Below are 19317 nucleotides of genomic sequence, written 5' to 3' on the forward strand. Positions count from 1 at the left end.
AATCACAAGCTTGATGTAGTCATTGCATGCTATGAATATGGGACCAAATACTTCACTTTTTACTACATTAATACACATAGGTGAATTTGTCCCAATACTTTTGCTCCTCTAAAATGGGGGGACTATGTATCAAAAGTGCTGTAATTTCTAAACGGTTCACCCAATATTAAAATAATTGAAGCTGACAGTCTGCACTTTAACCTCATAGTCATTGTTTGATTTCAAATACAAACTTGTGGAGGATAGAGTCAAAAGAAGAACAAATGCTTCACTGTCCCAATAATTACGGAGGGCACTGTAGCTCATTGACTGACTGTAAGGGAGTCATTTGGCTCATTCAGACTGACTGTAAGGGAGTCATAACGTTCATTCAGACATGATGCTGCACAAAGAAACCAGTCCTTCAGTTGATGATAGGACATGGGATCAAGCAATGGAATGAGGCAGCCATTCACATGCACCAACAGAGAGCATCACACAGTCCACTTCAGACACCTGTGAGAGGAGGGAGAGTGCGAGTCATTGCTAAATTATGAGTGGAGAAACTCACAAGTTCTACCCATCACAACACTAACAACATTCAACCAAAAGAGAAGAGATCAGGTACACCCTCTGCAGTGCCAGTGCTGTACATGGTCTCATGATGCGTGCCCAGGCAGTGGACACAGAAGTAGCGTGCCCCACAGGAAATGCAGGTGTACGGAGACGGAAAACCACACACCGCACAGAAGTGGCGCTGGGGCAGTTTGGAGGGCTCGGGGCAGTCGGGTCCCTCATTCCGACTCAGTTCCTATAGGGAGCAGCTGGAGATGGAAGGAAACAGAGAAGGAGCAGATGATTAAAGAGAGGGGAGGAAAGCAGAGCCGCAGGGCTGGATTTATGGACCTCACCTCTTCCTCCAGTAGAGCCTGGAAGTTTTTCTGAAATCTCAATTTGAAATGATCTCCTCGTGTCTTCCTCTTTTTGCCTGAGGACATAAGTGGAGTAAGCCATGAATGGACAGAGCAGTCATTGCAAAACTTATTTGTGTATTAGGTATCTCTGATCTGATTATGTTTGCTTTAGACTCATAGCTGTCCTCAATCTGGGGGAGCCTCTTGACCAGCTGGGTTAGGATGGAATGAGGATCATCAATTGTCCTTTTCCAAGTGCCTCTAGCTGTCTGGTTAAAAGCCAATTTATGCTTGATCCGATAATGTGGTCGGAGGCTTCATATGGAGGTTGTGACGCAATTGCGGAGCCTCCGGAGGCATGCAGAGGCCAAATCGAGCTCCATACCGCATCGCCATGTGCCTCTCAAATGTTGTAACAATGTGGAGGGCTCCATATAGCTCCACATTGACGTGATTGGTTGAAGCATTTTGTCTTCTTTTGACTCTATACTCCAAAAGTTTGGATTTGAAATCAAACAATGAATATGAGGTTAAAGTGCAGACTGTCAGCTTATTATTTTCATCCATATCCGGTAAACTGTTTAGAAATGTCAGCACTTTTGGTACAAGAGATAGACAACAATACAGATAAAAACAAAAACAAAACAAAAAATATACAATACATAAGTAAAATAAATAAAAAAGGTTTGTTAAAACAGATAACAAAACCTACTAACTATAAATGAATTGATCAGTAATCACGAATATATATATATACAGTACCAGTCAAAAGTTTGGACACACCTACTTATTGTAGAATAATAGTGAAGCCATCAAAACTATTAAATAACACATATGCCAAGAGTGTGCAAAGCTGTCATCAAGGCAAAGGGTGGCTATTTGAAGAATCTCAAATATAAAATATATTTTCATTTGTTTAACACTTTTTGGGTTACTACATGATTCCATATGTGTTATGTCATAGTTTTGATGTCTTCACTATTATTCTACAATGTAGAAAAAGAAAGAAAGAAAAACCCTTGAATGAGTAGGTGTGTCCAAACTTTTGACTGGTAGTGTATTTGTTTTGTTTAAATGTGTGTGTGCATGTGAGTGTCTGAGAGTTAGGCTATATGGAGGAGATTACTGAGTAGTTTGGTTCATCAGGCTGACCCCCAGTCTTCGCTTGAAGTTATTGATGGATGATGATATTTTGGCAATGTGAAGATAAGAATTCCAGAGTATGGCACCTCTATATCTGATAGAGAACTGACTATGTGAGTTTTTCCTGTCCACTATCGGCATATCTATTTATTATGGCCATCGAAATGTTAGCTATTAAAATCAGATCCAACAATAATATCAAGGGATTAGAAATCCAGGGCTTAAAAACAAAGTTATCATTGTACGCTGATGATTCATGTTTTCTTTTAAATCCACAACTTGAATCCCTCCACAGCCTCATAGAGGATCTAGATACATTTTCTAACCTCTCTGGATTACAACCAAATTATGATAAATGTACTATATTACGTATTGGATCACAAAAAAATACAATTTTTACATTACCATGTAGTTTACCAATAAAATGGTCTGATGGTGATGTGGATATACTCGGAATACATATCCCAAATGAAATAAATGATCTCACTCCAATACATTTTAATAGAAAGTTAGCAAAAATAGATAAGATCTTGCTACCATGGAAAGGTAAATACCTGTCAATTTGTGGAAAAATCACCCTGATTAACTCTTTGTATTATCCCAGTTTACCTATTTGCTTATGGTCTTGCCTACGCTGTCACGGTTTACTAAGCCAGAACCCAGAAGCAGACCAGGACAAGGTACTTTGAGACAAAGGTGAGTGTTTATTTAATAGATTCCCGAGTGAGGCTGAATAATCCAGGGAACAGAGCGGGTGGCGTGGATGGGTTGTTGAGGGTGCAGTGGTAGGTCCAGTATGGCTCGGCAGCCGCCGACCATCAGGCAGAGGTTGGGTGAAGGTTCCGGGTGAGAGACTGCAGACAGAACAAAACGGAGGTAAGTACACAGCAAGTCAACAAGGTGCAAAACAACAAAACTAACGCTAGATGTTCCAAGGCTGATACACGGACAAACATACTGTTCATGGCTAACGATCCGGCAGGAACTGGATGTTAGGCCAGAGCCTAAGAAGGGTGATGATCAGGACCAGGTGTGCAGATTGCTGATGGGATGCAGGTGCGGAAATCAAGAGAGCTCCCCGGAGCGTTCCCGAACCCTCGGGAAACTGGAGACCACGAACAGAAAAACTAGTCACCAGACAGAACCCGACTCAGACTGCCGGGATCGTTACAGTACCCCCCTCCGACGAACGCCACCGGGCGGACTCCCGGAGCGCCAGGATGGAGGCGGTAGAAGTCACTGATGAGGTCAGCATCTAGGACCTGTCGCCGCGAATCCAACTCCTCTCTTCAGGACCATACCCCTCCCAGTCCACGAGATACTGGAAACCCCGGCCCCGCCGTCTGGAATCCATGATGCGACGCACCGTGTAGGGCAGGACCACCTCCGATCATCCGAGGAGGAGGAGGAGGAGGCGGAGGAGGCAACAGAGGACTGAGGAAGACAGGCTTGAGGCAGGAGACATGAAAGGTGGGATGGACTCTGAGCGTCCTCGGTAGTTTGAGTCGAACTGCCACTGGATTGATCACCTTCTCCACCACAAACGGACCAATGAACTTCGGTAACAACTTCCTAGACTCAGTCCGTAACGGAAGATCCCGTGTGGCCAACCAAACCCTATCTCCGATGGTATAGGTGGGAGCGGGGATCCGGCGACGATTCGCCTGGAGCTGATACCGGTCCGAAACTCTAAGGAGTGCCTTTCTGGCCCGATGCCAGGTCCGGTGGCAACGACGAATATGGGCCTGAACAGAAGGCACTGAGAGCTCCTTCTCCTGAGAAGGGAACAGGGGAGGTTGGTAGCCATACAGGCACTGGAAGGGAGACATCCCAGTGGCAGATGTAGGGAGAGTATTGTGGGCATACTCAACCCAAGGCAACTGAGAGACCCAGGAGGTGGGGTTGGAAGAGACCAGACAGCGTAGCGTGGATTCCATCTTCTGGTTGGCTCTCTCCGCCTGACCATTGGATTGGGGGTGAAAACCAGATGTGAGACTGACTGTAGCTCCAATGGCCAAACAGAAGGACTTCCAGACAGCAGAGGTAAACTGAGGGCCACGGTCGGAAACGATATCACTGGGCAACCCGTGGACCCTGAAAACCTCCCTAACCAGGATCTCGGACGTCTCCGAGGCAGAGGGAAGCTTGGCAATTGGCACAAAGTGGGCGAACTTGCTGAATCTGTCCACGATAGTCAGAACGACCGTGTTCCCCTCAGAAGCGGGCAACCCAGTGACGAAGTCCAGGGCCAGATGCGACCATGGTCGCCGGGGAATAGGAAGGGGGTGAAGTAGTCCAGAGCTGGGCCGATTGGTACTCTTATTCTGCGCACACACTGGACAGGCAGCAACAAAACCCCGAGTATCCTCGGCCATGGCAGGCCACCAAAAACGTCTGCGAAGAAACGCCATTGTCCGAGCCACGCCAGGGTGACAAGCCATCTTGCTGGCGTGGGACCATTTGAGGACAGCAGGACGAACCGACTCAGGCACAAACAACCGACCGGGTGGACCGTTACGGGACCGGGCTGAGTCCGAAGGGCCGCCAGCACCTCCTCCTCAATCTTCCACATAACTGCTCCCACGACGCAGTTCCGGGGGGAGAATTGTCTCGGTCTTGGACCCACTCTCCTCCGTCTTGGAGAACATCCGGGACAAGGCGTCCGCCTTGCCGTTCTTAGATCCAGGTCGGAACGTCAGGGAAAACTTGAATCGTCCGAAAAACAACGCCCACCTGGCCTGACGGGAGTTGAGACGTTTAGCCGATTGCACGTAAGCAAGATTCTTGTGGTCAGTCCAGACAATAAACGGTTGCTCCGCCCCTCCAACCAGTGGCGCCACTCCTCCAAGGCAAGTTTCACCGCGAGAAGCTCCCGGTTACCCACATCGTAATTCCTCTCCGCAGGCGAAAGGCGACGAGAGTAGTAGGCGCAGGGATGGAGTTTACTGTCCGTGGAGCATCGCTGCGACAGGATGGCGCCAACTCCCACATCAGACGCGTCCACTTCAACGACGAACTGACGGGCCGTGTCCGGTTGAGAGAGAATCGGTGCGTTGGTGAATCGCCTCTTCAAATCCAGAAACGCTCGATCCGCCTCCGGATTCCACTTGAAGGTCCTGATACTGGAAGTCAAGGCAGTTAACGGAGCGGCCACACGGCTGTAATCCCGGATGAATCTGCGGTAGAAATTCGCAAACCCCAAAAAATCTCTGGAGCTGCAATCTCGTACCGGGCTGGGCCCATTCCAGAACCGCTCTAACCTTCTCCTGGTCCATCCTAATCTCTCCCCTGGAGATGATGTACCCGAGAAAGGATGTCGTGTGGGCGTGAAACTCGCACTTCTCGGCCTTCACGAACAGGCGATTCTCCAACAATCGCTGCAGAACCTGCCGGACATGCTGGACGTGGTCGGAAGGTTCCTTCGAGAAGATCAGAATGTCATCCAGGTAAACAAACACAAAGAGACCGATCATATCTCTCAGGACGTCGTTCACCATACTCTGGAATACCGCTGGAGCATTGGTCAGTCCAAACGGCATCACCTGATACTCAAGTGACCCATCGGTGTATTGAAACCCGTCAACCACTCGTCCCCCTCTCTGATCCGGACCATGTGATACGCATTGCGTAGGTCTAGCTTGGTGAACACCGTAGCACCCTGTAAGGAGTCGAAGGCAGAACTCATCAAGGGCAGGGGATACTTGTTCTTGACCGTGATGTCATTCAACCCCCGATAATCAATACACGGTCGAAGAGAGCCATCCTTCTTACCCACAAAGAAGAATCCTGCCCCCAGGGGTGATGACGAGGGACGAACGAGACCAGCAGCTAGGGACTCCTTGATGTAGGTCTCCAACGCCTCACGTTCAGGTCGGGAGATACTGTATAACCTTCCCTTGGGGTAGACAGCTCCAGGGAACAGGTTGATGGCACAATCATATGGTCGGTGGGGAGGGGAGTGACAGAGCCTTCTGCTTACTGAAAACTTCCCCCAAATCGTGATATGTCTCGGGAACCAGGGACAAATCTGGGGGTTTAGCCTCAATCACCTGACTGGGAACCGAATGGGGGCAGGCAGTCTTGAGACAGTTAGCATGACAATCAAGGCTCCAACTCGTTACCTTGCCCGTCACCCAATCGAACGTGGGATTGTGTTCCTTCAGCCAGGGGTATCCAAGGACCAGAGGAACATGGGAAGACGGCAGAATGAAGAATGAAATCATCTCAGAATGATTCCCCGACAACCGCATCTTAACCGGTTCAGTCCTCATCGTGATACGTGCCAGACTACTGCCGTTCAGAGTGGTCGCTTCAATGGCTTCCGGCAATTGCTCCTTGGAAAGCCCCAGCTGTTCCACCAACTCGGCATCAAGAAAGCTTCCATCGGCACCTGAATCGATAAAAGCGTTAATCGCTAAGCTCTGATTCCTGTTCACAAGGGTAGCCGGGAAACGGGGTCTGACAGAGGTACTGAGAGGTTGAAACTGGCTCGCTAAAAGTCCTCCCAACTTTAGCGAGCCGGGCAGTTTGACGACCGCCGGGAACAAGTGGAGATGTAATGTCCCGAGCTACCACAGTAGAGGCAGCAGTTGGTCTTACGTCTATGTTGACGCTCCTCCTTGGTTAACCCGTGCCGCCCCACTTGCATGGGTTCAGAATCGGGAGAGAGGACCTCTCCACTAATCCTTTGTGGTGGAGAATGATCGACGTGTTCTGGTCCACCACCCGACCCGACTGGGAACTGAGAAGCTGATCGATTGGACGGACCCCATTGCTTCTCCCTCCTTCGCTCTCGGACTCGATTATCCACCCGAATAGACAAGGCTACCAAGCTGTCCAGGTCACTAGGCTCCGGATAGGAGATCAACTCATCCTTGAGCTGCTCCGACAGACCCTGGTAAAAGGCCGCTTGCAGAGACTCCTCGTTCCACCCACTCTCCACAGCCAACGTCTTGAACTCGATCACGAAGTCGGCCACGCTGCGAGTTCCTTGGTGAAGCGAAAACAGGCGCCTAGCTGCGTCCCTCCCTCGGACGGAATGGTCGAAGAGCTTCCTCATCTCGGCCGTGAACCCCTGGTATGAAGCCATGCAGGGATCCTGTCGTTCCCAAACGGCTGAAGCCCACTCCAGCGCTCGACCACGCAGCAACTCAATCACAAAGGCTATCCTAGCCTTGTCTGTGGCATAAGAGTAGGGCTGTAGATCGAACACTAATCCACACTGCATAAGAAAGGAACGGCATCTTCCCAGCTCCCCCTCATATTTATCCGGCGTCGGAACCTTGGGCTCACGGAAGGACACAGCTTCAGAAGCGGCAGGCGAGATGGGTGAAACCGGTAGTGGATCCTCCACCGGACACTGGCGTTGGTTCTGGACCTCCGTCAGACCGGTAGAAAGGTTCCGAACTGACAACGCGATCTCCTGTAGTACCGTGCTATGATGGCCCAACATCTTCTCCTGCTGGGTAATGGCATGGCGAACAGAGTCCAGGTCCGCTGGGTTCATTACTGGCCGGATCGTTCTGTCACGGTTTACTAAGCCAGAACCCAGAAGCAGACCAGGACAAGGTACTTTGAGACAAAGGTGAGTGTTTATTTAATAGATTCCCGAGTGAGGCTGAATAATCCAGGGAACAGAGCGGGTGGCGTGGATGGGTTGTTGAGGGTGCAGTGGTAGGTCCAGTATGGCTCGGCAGCCGCCGACCATCAGGCAGAGGTTGGGTGAAGGTTCCGGGTGAGAGACTGCAGACAGAACAAAACGGAGGTAAGTACACAGCAAGTCAACAAGGTGCAAAACAACAAAACTAACGCTAGATGTTCCAAGGCTGATACACGGACAAACATACTGTTCATGGCTAACGATCCGGCAGGAACTGGATGTTAGGCCAGAGCCTAAGAAGGGTGATGATCAGGACCAGGTGTGCAGATTGCTGATGGGATGCAGGTGCGGAAATCAAGAGAGCTCCCCGGAGCGTTCCCGAACCCTCGGGAAACTGGAGACCACGAACAGAAAAACTAGTCACCAGACAGAACCCGACTCAGACTGCCGGGATCGTTACATACGCCTAGCGAACAGTTTTTGAAATTATATGCGAAATAATTATTCAATTTTATTTGGAACGGCAAGCCAGACAAAATTAAACAGGCCTATTTATATAATGAATATGAATTCGGAGGACAGAAATGATTAAATATTAAAGCATTAGACCTCTCACTAAAAGCTTCAGTCATACAAAAGTTATACTTAAATCGGAACTGGTTCTCTAGCAAATTAGTAAGATTGTCTCACCCTATGTTCAAGAATGGCCCTTTTCCCTTTATTCAGATTACAACCTCTCACTTTCAGTTATTTGAAAAGGAAATAATCTCCCAAATATTACTATTTCTAAAACAAGCCATAGAATGTTGATTGCAATTTCAATTTAATCCTCCAGAAACTACAGAACAAATAATGCAACAAATATTGTGGTAAAACTCAAATATACTAATTGATAAAAAACCATTATTCTTTGAAAAAATGTTTAAAAAAGGTATAATCTTCGTAAATGATATCATAGGTAGGACTGGTGGTGTTATGTCACACATGCAGCTAACAAAAACATATGGAAATGTCTGCTCTACCCAAAATTACAACCAAAAAATTGCAGCATTACCACAAAAATTAAAGAAGAAAGTGGAAGGGGGAAAAAGTAAGGAACTTGTCTGTCGGCCCTGCATTAAAGAACATAATTGGTTAAAGAAAATTGTGATAAATAAAAAAGTATACCAGTTTCATTTAAGGACCAAAGGATTGACAGCCGTCCCATACAGATTGCAAAATTGTTGGGAAGAGATTTTTGACGAACCGATTCCATGGCATAGTGTTTATGAGCTGATACGCAAAACGACGCCGGATTCGAAACTTAGAATTTTTCAATTTCAATTATTATACAAAATTCTTGCTACCAATAGAATGTTATTTATATGGGGGATACAATCTTCCCAGCTCTGCAGATTTTGCTGCGAAGAGACAGAATCATTAGATCATTTGTTTTGGTACAGTCCATTTGTAGCTTGTTTTTGGACACAGGTCCAGGAATGGCTAAAGGATTGCAATATTTACCTGGAGCTAACACTGCAGATAGCACTACTGGGTGATCTGAAAAGTCATAGTCAATCGATCAATAATATAATAATAATTTTAGCAAAAATGTTTATTTTCAATTTACAATCTGTAGAATCAATGAGAATAGAAGGGTTCAGAACTTTTGTAAAACATAATAAATAATAAATAAAAATAAATAACATAAAACATCACAGTACAGTTGAAAAATATATGGCAAATAGAAATCCAATATGGATGGTGTTAAGAGATAGATGGGAGGTGTTGAATGGAGTTGAAGGATGGGACTAATGGGACTAATAACAACTAACAACAACTAATAACAACAAGATAACTAATGTAAAGCATACTGTGTCCATAATAAGTATATAGGTTATAGGTTGAGAGCTTTTGTGAAAGAGCACAGTTAGAAAGATATGGCATATAGAAGCAAACCGGATGGACATCATGAAAATGATCGGAGAGGTTGAGGAAGTTCAGGAGTAAAAACAAAAAATATATAATTATTGCAAAATTGATCCATAAAATGTATATGGTATGTATAAGCTGGAAGTAGAGGCCTAAGCATTGTTGTTCACTAGTTTACCCCAATTAGGGAAGGGGTAGTGGGGTTGGAAAGAAATAAAGGGTAATATTTTTTTTTTAAAGGATATGTATATATATGTACAGTTGAAGTCGGAAGTTTACATACACTTAGGTTGGAGTCATTAAAACTCGTTTTTCAACCACTCCACAAATTTCTTGTTAACAAACTATAGTTTTGGCATTCTGACCCACTGGGAATGTGATGAAAGAAATAAAAGCTGAAATAAATCACTCTCTACTATTATTCTGACATTTTACATTCTTAAAATAAAGTGGTGATCCTAACTGACCTAAGACAAGGAATTGTTACTAGGATTAAATGTCAGGAATTGTGAAAAACTGAGTTTAAATATATTTGGCTAAGGTGAATGTAAACTTCCGACTTCAACTGTATGTATATGTATTTGTATGTATGTGTATATGTACAGTGAGGGAAAAAAGTATTTGGTCCCCTGCTGATTTTGTACGTTTGCCCACTGACAAAGAAATGATCAGTCTATAATTTTAATGGTAGGTTTATTTGAACAGTGAGAGACAGAATAACAACAACAAAATCCAGAAAAACGCATGTCAAAAATGTTATAAATTGATTAGCATTTTAATGAGGGAAATAAGTATTTGACCCCCTCTCAATCACAAAGATTTCTGGCTCCCAGTTGTCTTTTATTCAGGTAATGAGCTGAGATTAGGAGCACACTCTTAAAGGGAGTGCTCCTAATCTCAGCTTGTTACCTGTATAAAAGACATCTGTCCACAGAAGCAATCAATCAATCAGATTCCAAACTCTCCACCATGGCCAAGACTAAAGAGCTCTCCAAGGATGTCAGTGACAAGATTGTAGACCTACACAAGGCTGGAATGGGCTACAAGACCATCGCCAAGCAGCTTGGTGAGAAGGTGACAACAGTTGGTGCGATTATTCGCAAATGGAAGAAACACAAAATAACTGTCAATCTCCCTCGGCCTGGGGCTCCATGCAAGATCTCACCTCGTGGAGTTGCAATGATCATGAGAACGGTGAGGAATCAGCCCAGAACTACATGGGAGGATCTTGTCAATGATCTCAAGGCAGCTGGGACCATAGTCACCAAGAAAACAATTGGTAACACACTACGCCGTGAAGGACTGAAATCCTGCAGCGCCCGCAAGGTCCCCCTGCTCAAGAAAGCACATATACAGGGCTGGATGAAAGTGTTGTGGTCAGATGAGACCAAAATGGAGCTCTTTGGCATCAACTCAACTCGCCGTGTTTGGAGGAGGAGGAATGCTGCCTATGACCCCAAGAACACCATCCCCACCGTCAAACATGGAGGTGGAAACATTATGCTTTGGGGGTGTTTTTCTGCTAAGGGGACAGGACAACCTCACCGCATCATAGGGACGATGGATGGGGCCATGTACCGTCAAATCTTGGGTGAGAACCTCCTTCCCTCAGCTAGGGCATTGAAAATGGGTCGTGGATGGGTATTCCAGCATGACAATGACCCAAGGCACACGGCCAAGGCAACAAAAGAGTGGCTCAAGAAGAAGGACATTAAGGTCCTGGAGTGGCCTAGCCAGTCTCCAGACCTTAATCCCATAGAAAATCTGTGGAGGGAGCTGAAGGTTCGATTTGCCAAACGTCAGCCTCAAAACCTTAATGACTTGGAGAAGATCTGCAAAGAGGAGTGGAACAAAATCCCTCCTGAGATGTGTGCAAACCTGGTGGCCAAAGGGTTTTGCCACCAAGTACTAAGTCATGTTTTGCAGAGGGGTCAAATACTTATTTCCCTCATTAAAATGCAAATCAATTTATAACATTTTTGACATGTGTTTTTCTGGATTTTGTTGTTGTTATTCTGTCTCTCACTGTTCAAATAAACCTACCATTAAAAGTATAGACTGATCATGTCTTTGTCAATGGGCAAACGTACAAAATCAACAGGGGATCAAACACTTTTTTCCCTCACTGTATGTATATGTATATAAATATTTGCGAGAAAAAAACATATGGGAGATTGGAAGTAATGCAGACAATTACATTGATGGAAGTTACAATCTATTTGCAATATTAAAGCTTTTTTTTTTAAAATACAAAATAAAATGTGAAGATAAGAATTCCAGAGTATGGCACCTCTATATCTGATAGAGAACTGACAATGTGAGTTTTTCTTAAACAAAGGTGCAGATGGAGCCAGGTAATTAGAGGTGGCTAGTCTTGCCAATTTCTTTTGTATGATGAGTAATTTGTGTAGGTAGGAGGCATATGTACTGGCCCAGACAATATTATACTAAATGAGATATGAGTAAGTTAAGCTATAGTATAGAGTTAGAAAGCAAGCCTGATGAACCAAAGCACTACTCTTTCTGATGATACCAATAGATTTGATCACTTTGCTGCAGACAAATTGAATATGATCTTTCCAGTATAACTTTTCATCAATTAGAACTCAGAGGAATCTAGTGGATGTGACTTGTTCCATTTCATTCCCACCAATTGAGATTCTGGCTCTTTTTTTCTTTTTCTCTCTTCTTATTCTTACTAGTGAATACAATAAAATTGGATTTTTCAACATTTAAAGATAATTTGTTTATCTGGAACCACTCAGAAAATTTGGCAACCTGAGTTGGCTTCATTAATTAGTGAGCCAAAATTATTCTGTGAAAATCTAATTGGTATCATTGGCAAAGAGAATGGGAAGTATGGTAGAAGACACAGCAGCAAGTTCATTGATATAGATTAGGAATAACAAAGGTCCAATTATCGAACCCTGTGGCATGCCACAGGATATCTTGGCCCTGGTAGAAAGTCATATTTCATGATCAACAGTGTAAAACGCTTTGGATAAATCTAAAAAGATGCCCAGAGTGTATTCATTGTTGTTCAGAGCTGTAAAGATTTTATCCACAACTTGCAAAAGAGCCATATCTGTGGAGTAGTTTTTACAAAACCCATATTGGTGTTCATAGAGAATACAGTGTTGAAACCATATTGGTGCTCATATAGAATACAGTGTTGAAACCATATTGGTGCTCATATAGAATACAGTGTTGAAACCATATTGGTGCTCATATAGAATACAGTGTTGAAACCATATTGGTGCTCAAATAGAATACAGTGTTGAAACCCTATTGGTGCTCATATAGAATACAGTGTTGAAAACATATTGGTGCTCATATAGAATACAGTGTTGAAACCATATTGGTGCTCATATAGAATACAGTGTTGAAACCATATTGGTGCTCATATAGAATACAGTGTTGATTTAAAAGTTTCAACATTCTCTTATACACCAATTGTTCTAGGATTTTAGAAAAAGCTGGTAGTACAGATACTGGGCGATAATTTGTGAAAGATCTGGGATCCCCAGATTTATAGAGGGGGATAACTTTGGCAATTGTCAAACCTTTAGGAACAATACAGTTTGCATTGATTTGGTAAATATATACGTTAGAAGCTCAGTAATCGAGGAAGACACTGATTTCTCTAAAGAGGCACCAATCTCACCATGACCTGCTGCTGATATCTTTAAAGTTACCAATTACCTCCATTATTACATCAGGAGGATCAAACTGAAGCGAGAAGATAAATATCCCTTAATGTAATCCAAGGGTTTTCCATCAGTTTTCAAAATTTTCTTTGACAGAGAGGAACTCACATTCACAAAAACGTTATTAAATTCACATGAAATAACATCAAATCAAATGTATTGGGTCACATACATATTTAGCAGATGTTATTGCGGGTGTAGCGAAATGCTTGTGTTCCTAGCTCCAACAGTGCAGTAGTAAAAACTTCTGGGTTAATAATGTAAGAAATAACACACACAAAAAATTCTATACTGCAAAGTTGCTTAGGAGCTAGAAGCAGAGCTGCCATGTCTGTCGGCGCCATCTTATAAATGTATCATCAGGATCACTATAGGTCTTATTTTCAACAATAAATTGAGATGGGATAGTTGTAGATGCCTTTTTCTTATTCAACAGTTGATTGATGATTTTCCAAGTTTGGTTTATTTTATTTAGGATTCTTGAAATGTATTAGTAAAATATATTTAGGGGGATATCCAAAGTAGGTGAGTAAATTTGTTCTTATACTTTTTGTAATTTGCTGAATTCAGGGGAGAGGGATTTGTGAGGAACTTTTTCTACAACTTTTTTTGAAACTGGTTGTAAACCAAGGTTTCCAGAACCCATCAGCTGCTCTCTTACGTGATTTCATGTAGCTACACTGCATAAACCCCACAAGATGCCCAATTTATTTAAACTAGCTAACGTTAGCTAGCTAAAGTTAGATATGCAGATTTTTCACATAATAGTGTGTTTGGTTTGTAGATGATAATGCTAGCTAGCTAGGTGGTCGACAAAATGTTCAGCCCTGGACCACCGCAAAAAATACATCTAGCTATAGAATCTGGTTCAGTAACATCACACATACTGTACATGTATTTCTCAGGGAGATACTGGCAGAGTCAGTCTGATTTCTAGTGGAACATGATGCTGTAGAAACCCCAACACTGAGAGGTAGGAAATACTATATGCATGTTTTGTTATGCTTTGTGATTCAATCATTATTTTGTTGGTAATCGATCAAAATAGTTAGCTATGTTTGCCTGTTCAGCACATTGCCTGCCTATATACAGCATTGATTCCTCCTTAGTGTGAACTACCAACCTGAACGACTGAATTAATATCCAGCGTGGTCAGTAAAGTAAACAATGGCTTATCTGCATGACATATTGCTGGACTGTGGGCCATCAAGTAATAGGATGGTTAAATTAGCATGACACATGTTACACTGGTTACAGTACAACACCACATCCTATGTACAGTCAGCTCCAAAACTATTGTTTTGGCTCTGTACCCCAGCATTTTGGATTTGAAGTGATACAATGACTATGAGGTTAATTTGAGGGTATTTTCATCCATATCGGGTGAACCGTTTAGAAATTATAGCACTTTTTGTCCCACATTCATAGCACGCAATGACTACTTCAAATTTGTGACTCTACAAATGTGTTGGATGCATTTGCTGTTTGTTGGTTGTGTTTCAGATTATTTTGTGCCCAATATACATACAGTATATATACAGTGGGGAAAAAAAGTATTTAGTCAGCCACCAATTGTGCAAGTTCTCCCACTTAAAAAGATGAGAGAGGCCTGTAATTTTCATCATAGGTACACGTCAACTATGACAGACAAAATGAGAAAAAAATATCCAGAAAATCACATTGTAGGATTTTTAATGAATTTATTTGCAAATTATGGTGGAAAATAAGTATTTGGTCAATAACAAAAGTTTCTCAATACTTTGTTATATACCCTTTGTTGGCAATGACACAGGTCAAACGTTTTCTGTAAGTTTTCACACACTGTTGCTGGTATTTTGGCCCATTCCTCCATGCAGATCTCCTCTAGAGCAATGATGTTTTGGGGCTGTCGCTGGGCAACACGGACTTTCAACTCCCGCCAAAGATTTTCTATGGGGTTGAGATCTGGAGACAGGCTAGGCCACTCCAGGACCTTGAAATGCTTCTTACGAAGCCACTCCTTCGTTGCCCGGGCGGTGTGTTTGGGATCATTGTCATGCTGAAAGACCCAGCCACGTTTAATCTTCAATGCCCTTGCTGATGGAAGGAGGTTTTCACTCAAAATCTCACAATACATGGCCCCATTCATTCTTTCCTTTACACGGATCAGTCGTCCTGGTCCCTTTGCAGAAAAACAGCCCCAAAGCATGATGTTTCCACCCCCATGCTTCACAGTAGGTATGGTGTTCTTTGGATGCAACGCAGCATTCTTTGTCCTCCAAACACGACGAGTTGAGTTTTTACCCAAAAGTTATATTTTGGTTTCATCTGACCATATGACATTCTCCCAATCCTCTTCTGGATCATCCAAATGCACTCTAGCAAACTTCAGACGGGCCTGGACATGTACTGGCTTAAGAGGGGGACACGTCTTGCACTGCAGGATTTGAGTCCCTGGCGGCGTAGTGTGTTACTGATGGTAGGCTTTGTTACTTTGGTCCCAGCTCTCTGCAGGTCATTCACTAGGTCCCCCCGTGTAGTTCTGGGATTTTTGCTCACCGTTCTTGTGATCATTTTGACTCCACGGGGTGAGATCAAGATCGAGGGAGATTATCAGTGGTCTTGTATGTCTTCCATTTCCTAATAATTGCTCCCACAGTTGATTTCTTCAAACCAAGCTGCTTACCTATTGCAGATTCAGTCTTCCCAGCCTGGTGCAGGTCTACAATTTTGTTTCTGGTGTCCTTTGACAGCTCTTTGGTCTTGGCCATAGTGGAGTTTGGATTGTGACTGTTTGAGGTTGTGGACAGGTGTCTTTTATACTGATAACAAGTTCAAACAGGTGCCATTAATACAGGTAACGAGTGGAGGACAGAGGAGCCTCTTAAAGAAGAAGTTACAGGTCTGTGAGAGCCAGAAATCTTGCTTGTTTGTAGATGACCAAATACTTATTTTCCACCATAATTTGCAAATAAATTCATTAAAAATCCTACAATGTGATTTTCTGGATATTTTTTTCTCATTTTGTCTGTCATAGTTTACGTGTACCTATGATGAAAATTACAGGCCTCTCTCATCTTTTTAAGTGGGAGAACTTGCACAATTGGTGGCTGACTAAATACTTTTTTTCCCCACTGTATATTTTAAACTTTATTTTAACAGGGAAGACATATTGAGACCTAGGTCTCTTTTACAAATGCGCCCTGTATATACAACTTAAATATGCACATTATACCCAACAGTCCGTCAAGTTGGGCAGTTGACAGTAGGAATCAATGCCATGCTACACTACATGACCAAAAGTATGTGGACACCTGCTCGTCAAACATCTCATTCCAAAATCATGGGCATTAATATGGAGCTGGTCCCCCCCCCTTTGCTGCTATAACAGCCTCCACTCTTCTGGGAAGGCTTTCCTCTAGATGTTGGAACATTGCTGCGGGGACTTGCTTCCATTCAGCCACAAGAGCATTAAAGAGATCGGGCACTGATGTTGGGCGATTAGGCCTGGCTTGCAGTCGCCGTTCCAATTCATCACAAAGGTGTTCGATGGGGTTGAGGTCAGGGCTCTGTGCAGGCCGGTCAAGTTCTTCCACACCGATCTCAACAAACCATTTATGTATGGACCTCGCTTTGTGCACGGGGGTGTACTCCCGAGTGGCGCAGTGGTCTAAGGCACTGCATCGCAGTGCTAGCTGTGCCACTAGAGATCCTGGTTCAAACCAGGCTCTGTCGTAGCCGGCTGCGACCGGGAGACCCATGGGGCGGCGCACAATTGGCCCAGCGTCGTCCAGGGTAGGGGAGGGAATGGCCGGCAGAGATGTAGCTCAGTTGGTAGAGCATGGCGTTTGCAACGCCAGGGTTGTGGGTTCGTTTCCCACGGGGGGCCAGTATGAAAAAATAAAAAAATAATGTATGCACTCACTAACTGTAAGTCGATCTGGATAAGAGCGTCTGCTAAATGACTAAAAATGTAAATGTAAAAAAATGGTCATGCTGAAACAGGAAATGGCCTTCCCCATACTGTTACAACAAAGTTGGAAGCACAGAATCGTCTAGAATGTCATTGTATGCTGTAGCGTTAAGATTTCCCTTCACTGGAACTAAGGGGCCTAGCCCGAACCATGAAAAACAGCCCCAGACCATTATTTCTCCTCCACCAACTTTACAGTTGGCACTATGCATTCGGGCAGGTAGCGTTCTCCTGGCATCCGCCAAACCCAGATTAGTCTGTCTAAAAAAGTCTGGCAGATTAGTCTGGCAGAAATTTTACGAACTGACTTGTTGGAAAGATGGCATCCTATGACAGTGCCATGTTGAAAGTCAATGAGCTCTTCAGTAAGGCCATTCTACTGCCGATGTTTGTCTATGGAGATTGCATGGCTGTGTGCTCGATTTTATACACCTATCAGCAACGGGTGTGGCTGAAATAGCCGAATCCACTAATTTGAAGTGGTGTCTACATACTTTTGTATATATAGTGTATCTGTTTCATGTACATCTTGCCATAATTGCAGTTTTATGGTAACATTGCTTTTTAATTTCCCAATTGATTCATTATTCATAATAAAAACTTTGTCTATAGGACTAGAACTGTGTTTAATCCATTTTTAACATGGGGCCAACCTGTTAGACAGGCAGCATATTTTGAAGACATGAATTCTGATGGCTTGACTGGCCATTCCGTAAATTGCAGGGTTTATCAATGGTGTAAGCAATGCATAGTATACTGACATGGTGATCCGAAACATAAAAGGTGTCCCACTCATGTTAAATCTACTTTGAGCAATTTCAAAAAACGCTCCAATAGAGTAGTTTATTACTGAAAGTAAATGTGGGATGCACGTTTTCAGTGCTTTGACCTGAGATTCTTTGGATTTCAGACAGACCCTGAAAATGTGTGCATATGAGAATGTAATCATGAGGAGCTGAGGGACCATCAAGAAAGCACTTATCACAAGTCCTACAGTACTATGGAAAGATGTAGTGGAACAGGCATTTTTGACCAATTCAAAATTTACACAAAACAATTTAAAATGTATGAACCTCCCACAAAACTTCAATTTCAAAGTCAATGAGAAGTACATCAGAAAGATAAAAAAAGGATATAGCCATGCCAATGCAACAAGTTTACAAATCTTGGAACTAGACATGATGCTGTGGTAATGTAGTGGATAACAGATGGCAACATACCGGTCATATCCCATGACAGCCAAAATATTAAAGTCAACCGCTACATATGTATGTAGCCAATAGATTTGTGTTAGACACCATGGCAATGCTATCTCATATCTCTCAGACAAAAGTAGAATCAGAGTAGAGGGCAAAAATCCAGTGCTACCATAAAGTCCATTAGCAGCTAAGTTACATATGAACACATACATTGGTTGATGCAGAACTTTCTGACAGCATATTACAGCAATCAGCATCAAATTGAAGGAGATGATCATAATATACAACAACATCATTATAGTAAACTGCAGGGACTTGTTATTTTCCATTACAGCATACGCAGTCATGGTGAATACTTTTACAGATGTGTTGTCCATGTTTGTCTTGAATTCTGAAAAGACAAGAAGCATTGACTTTATGGATTGTGGAAACTGCAAAGACTTTATACAACTCAGTAAAAATATTTACAGAGCTAGTGTCACAAATTCAGCCGAGGCTGCCCCTCCTCCTTGCTCGGGCAGGTTTTGGTGTTCGTCGTCACTGGCCCTACGAACCTAACGCCATTTCAGTGAGTTTTAGGTTATCAACCGGTTCTGGCACCGTGGCACCAGAGCCAGACCGAAGCTCCTGCGGTGGATGACTGGTTTCGGCGCGCAGAGGAGACGTGGAACGCTGCCCATGTTCACCTCCAACGTGCTGTGTGTCGTCAGAAGGCCAACGCTGACCGTCACCGCAGTGAGGCCCCCGTCTTTGTACCGGGGGATCGGGTCTGGCTCTCGACACGGAATCTGCCCCTTCGCCTGCCCTGCCGGAAGCTGAGCCCGCGGTTTGTAGGGCCGTTCAAAGTCCTGAGGAGAATCAACGAGGTCACATATAGGTTATTACTCCCCTCTGATTACCGTATTAACCCCTC

General features: G+C 43.8%; 1 protein-coding gene across 1 annotated transcript; it reads right to left on the bottom strand.

Annotated features, from left to right (window-relative positions):
* Positions 1 to 426: 426 nt before the first annotated feature.
* LOC121578961 (olfactory receptor 1D4-like) lies at positions 427 to 18751 on the bottom strand. Its single transcript, XM_045224618.1, has 6 exons — positions 18744 to 18751; positions 18256 to 18524; positions 17908 to 18054; positions 10689 to 10711; positions 608 to 790; positions 427 to 495 (listed from the first exon to the last, which is right to left on the bottom strand). The coding sequence occupies exons 1-6, from the start codon at positions 18749 to 18751 to the stop codon at positions 427 to 429; spliced, it is 699 nt and encodes a 232-aa protein (XP_045080553.1).
* Between the last annotated feature and the right edge of the window lie 566 nt (positions 18752 to 19317).

The sequence above is a fragment of the Coregonus clupeaformis genome, chromosome 13 (genome assembly GCF_020615455.1).
Source record: "Coregonus clupeaformis isolate EN_2021a chromosome 13, ASM2061545v1, whole genome shotgun sequence".
NCBI lineage: Eukaryota > Metazoa > Chordata > Actinopteri > Salmoniformes > Salmonidae > Coregonus > Coregonus clupeaformis.

Bases quoted from the DNA above. Each gene is read 5' to 3' on its own strand.
- LOC121578961 (XM_045224618.1), bottom strand. The intron at 791-10,688 runs GGCCGAGGGAGA...TGCTCCCTATAG, and splicing joins AGATCTTGCATGGAGCCCCA to GAACTGAGTCGGAATGAGGG. The intron at 496-607 runs GTACCTGATCTC...CTCCTCTCACAG, and splicing joins GCACTGGCACTGCAGAGGGT to GTGTCTGAAGTGGACTGTGT.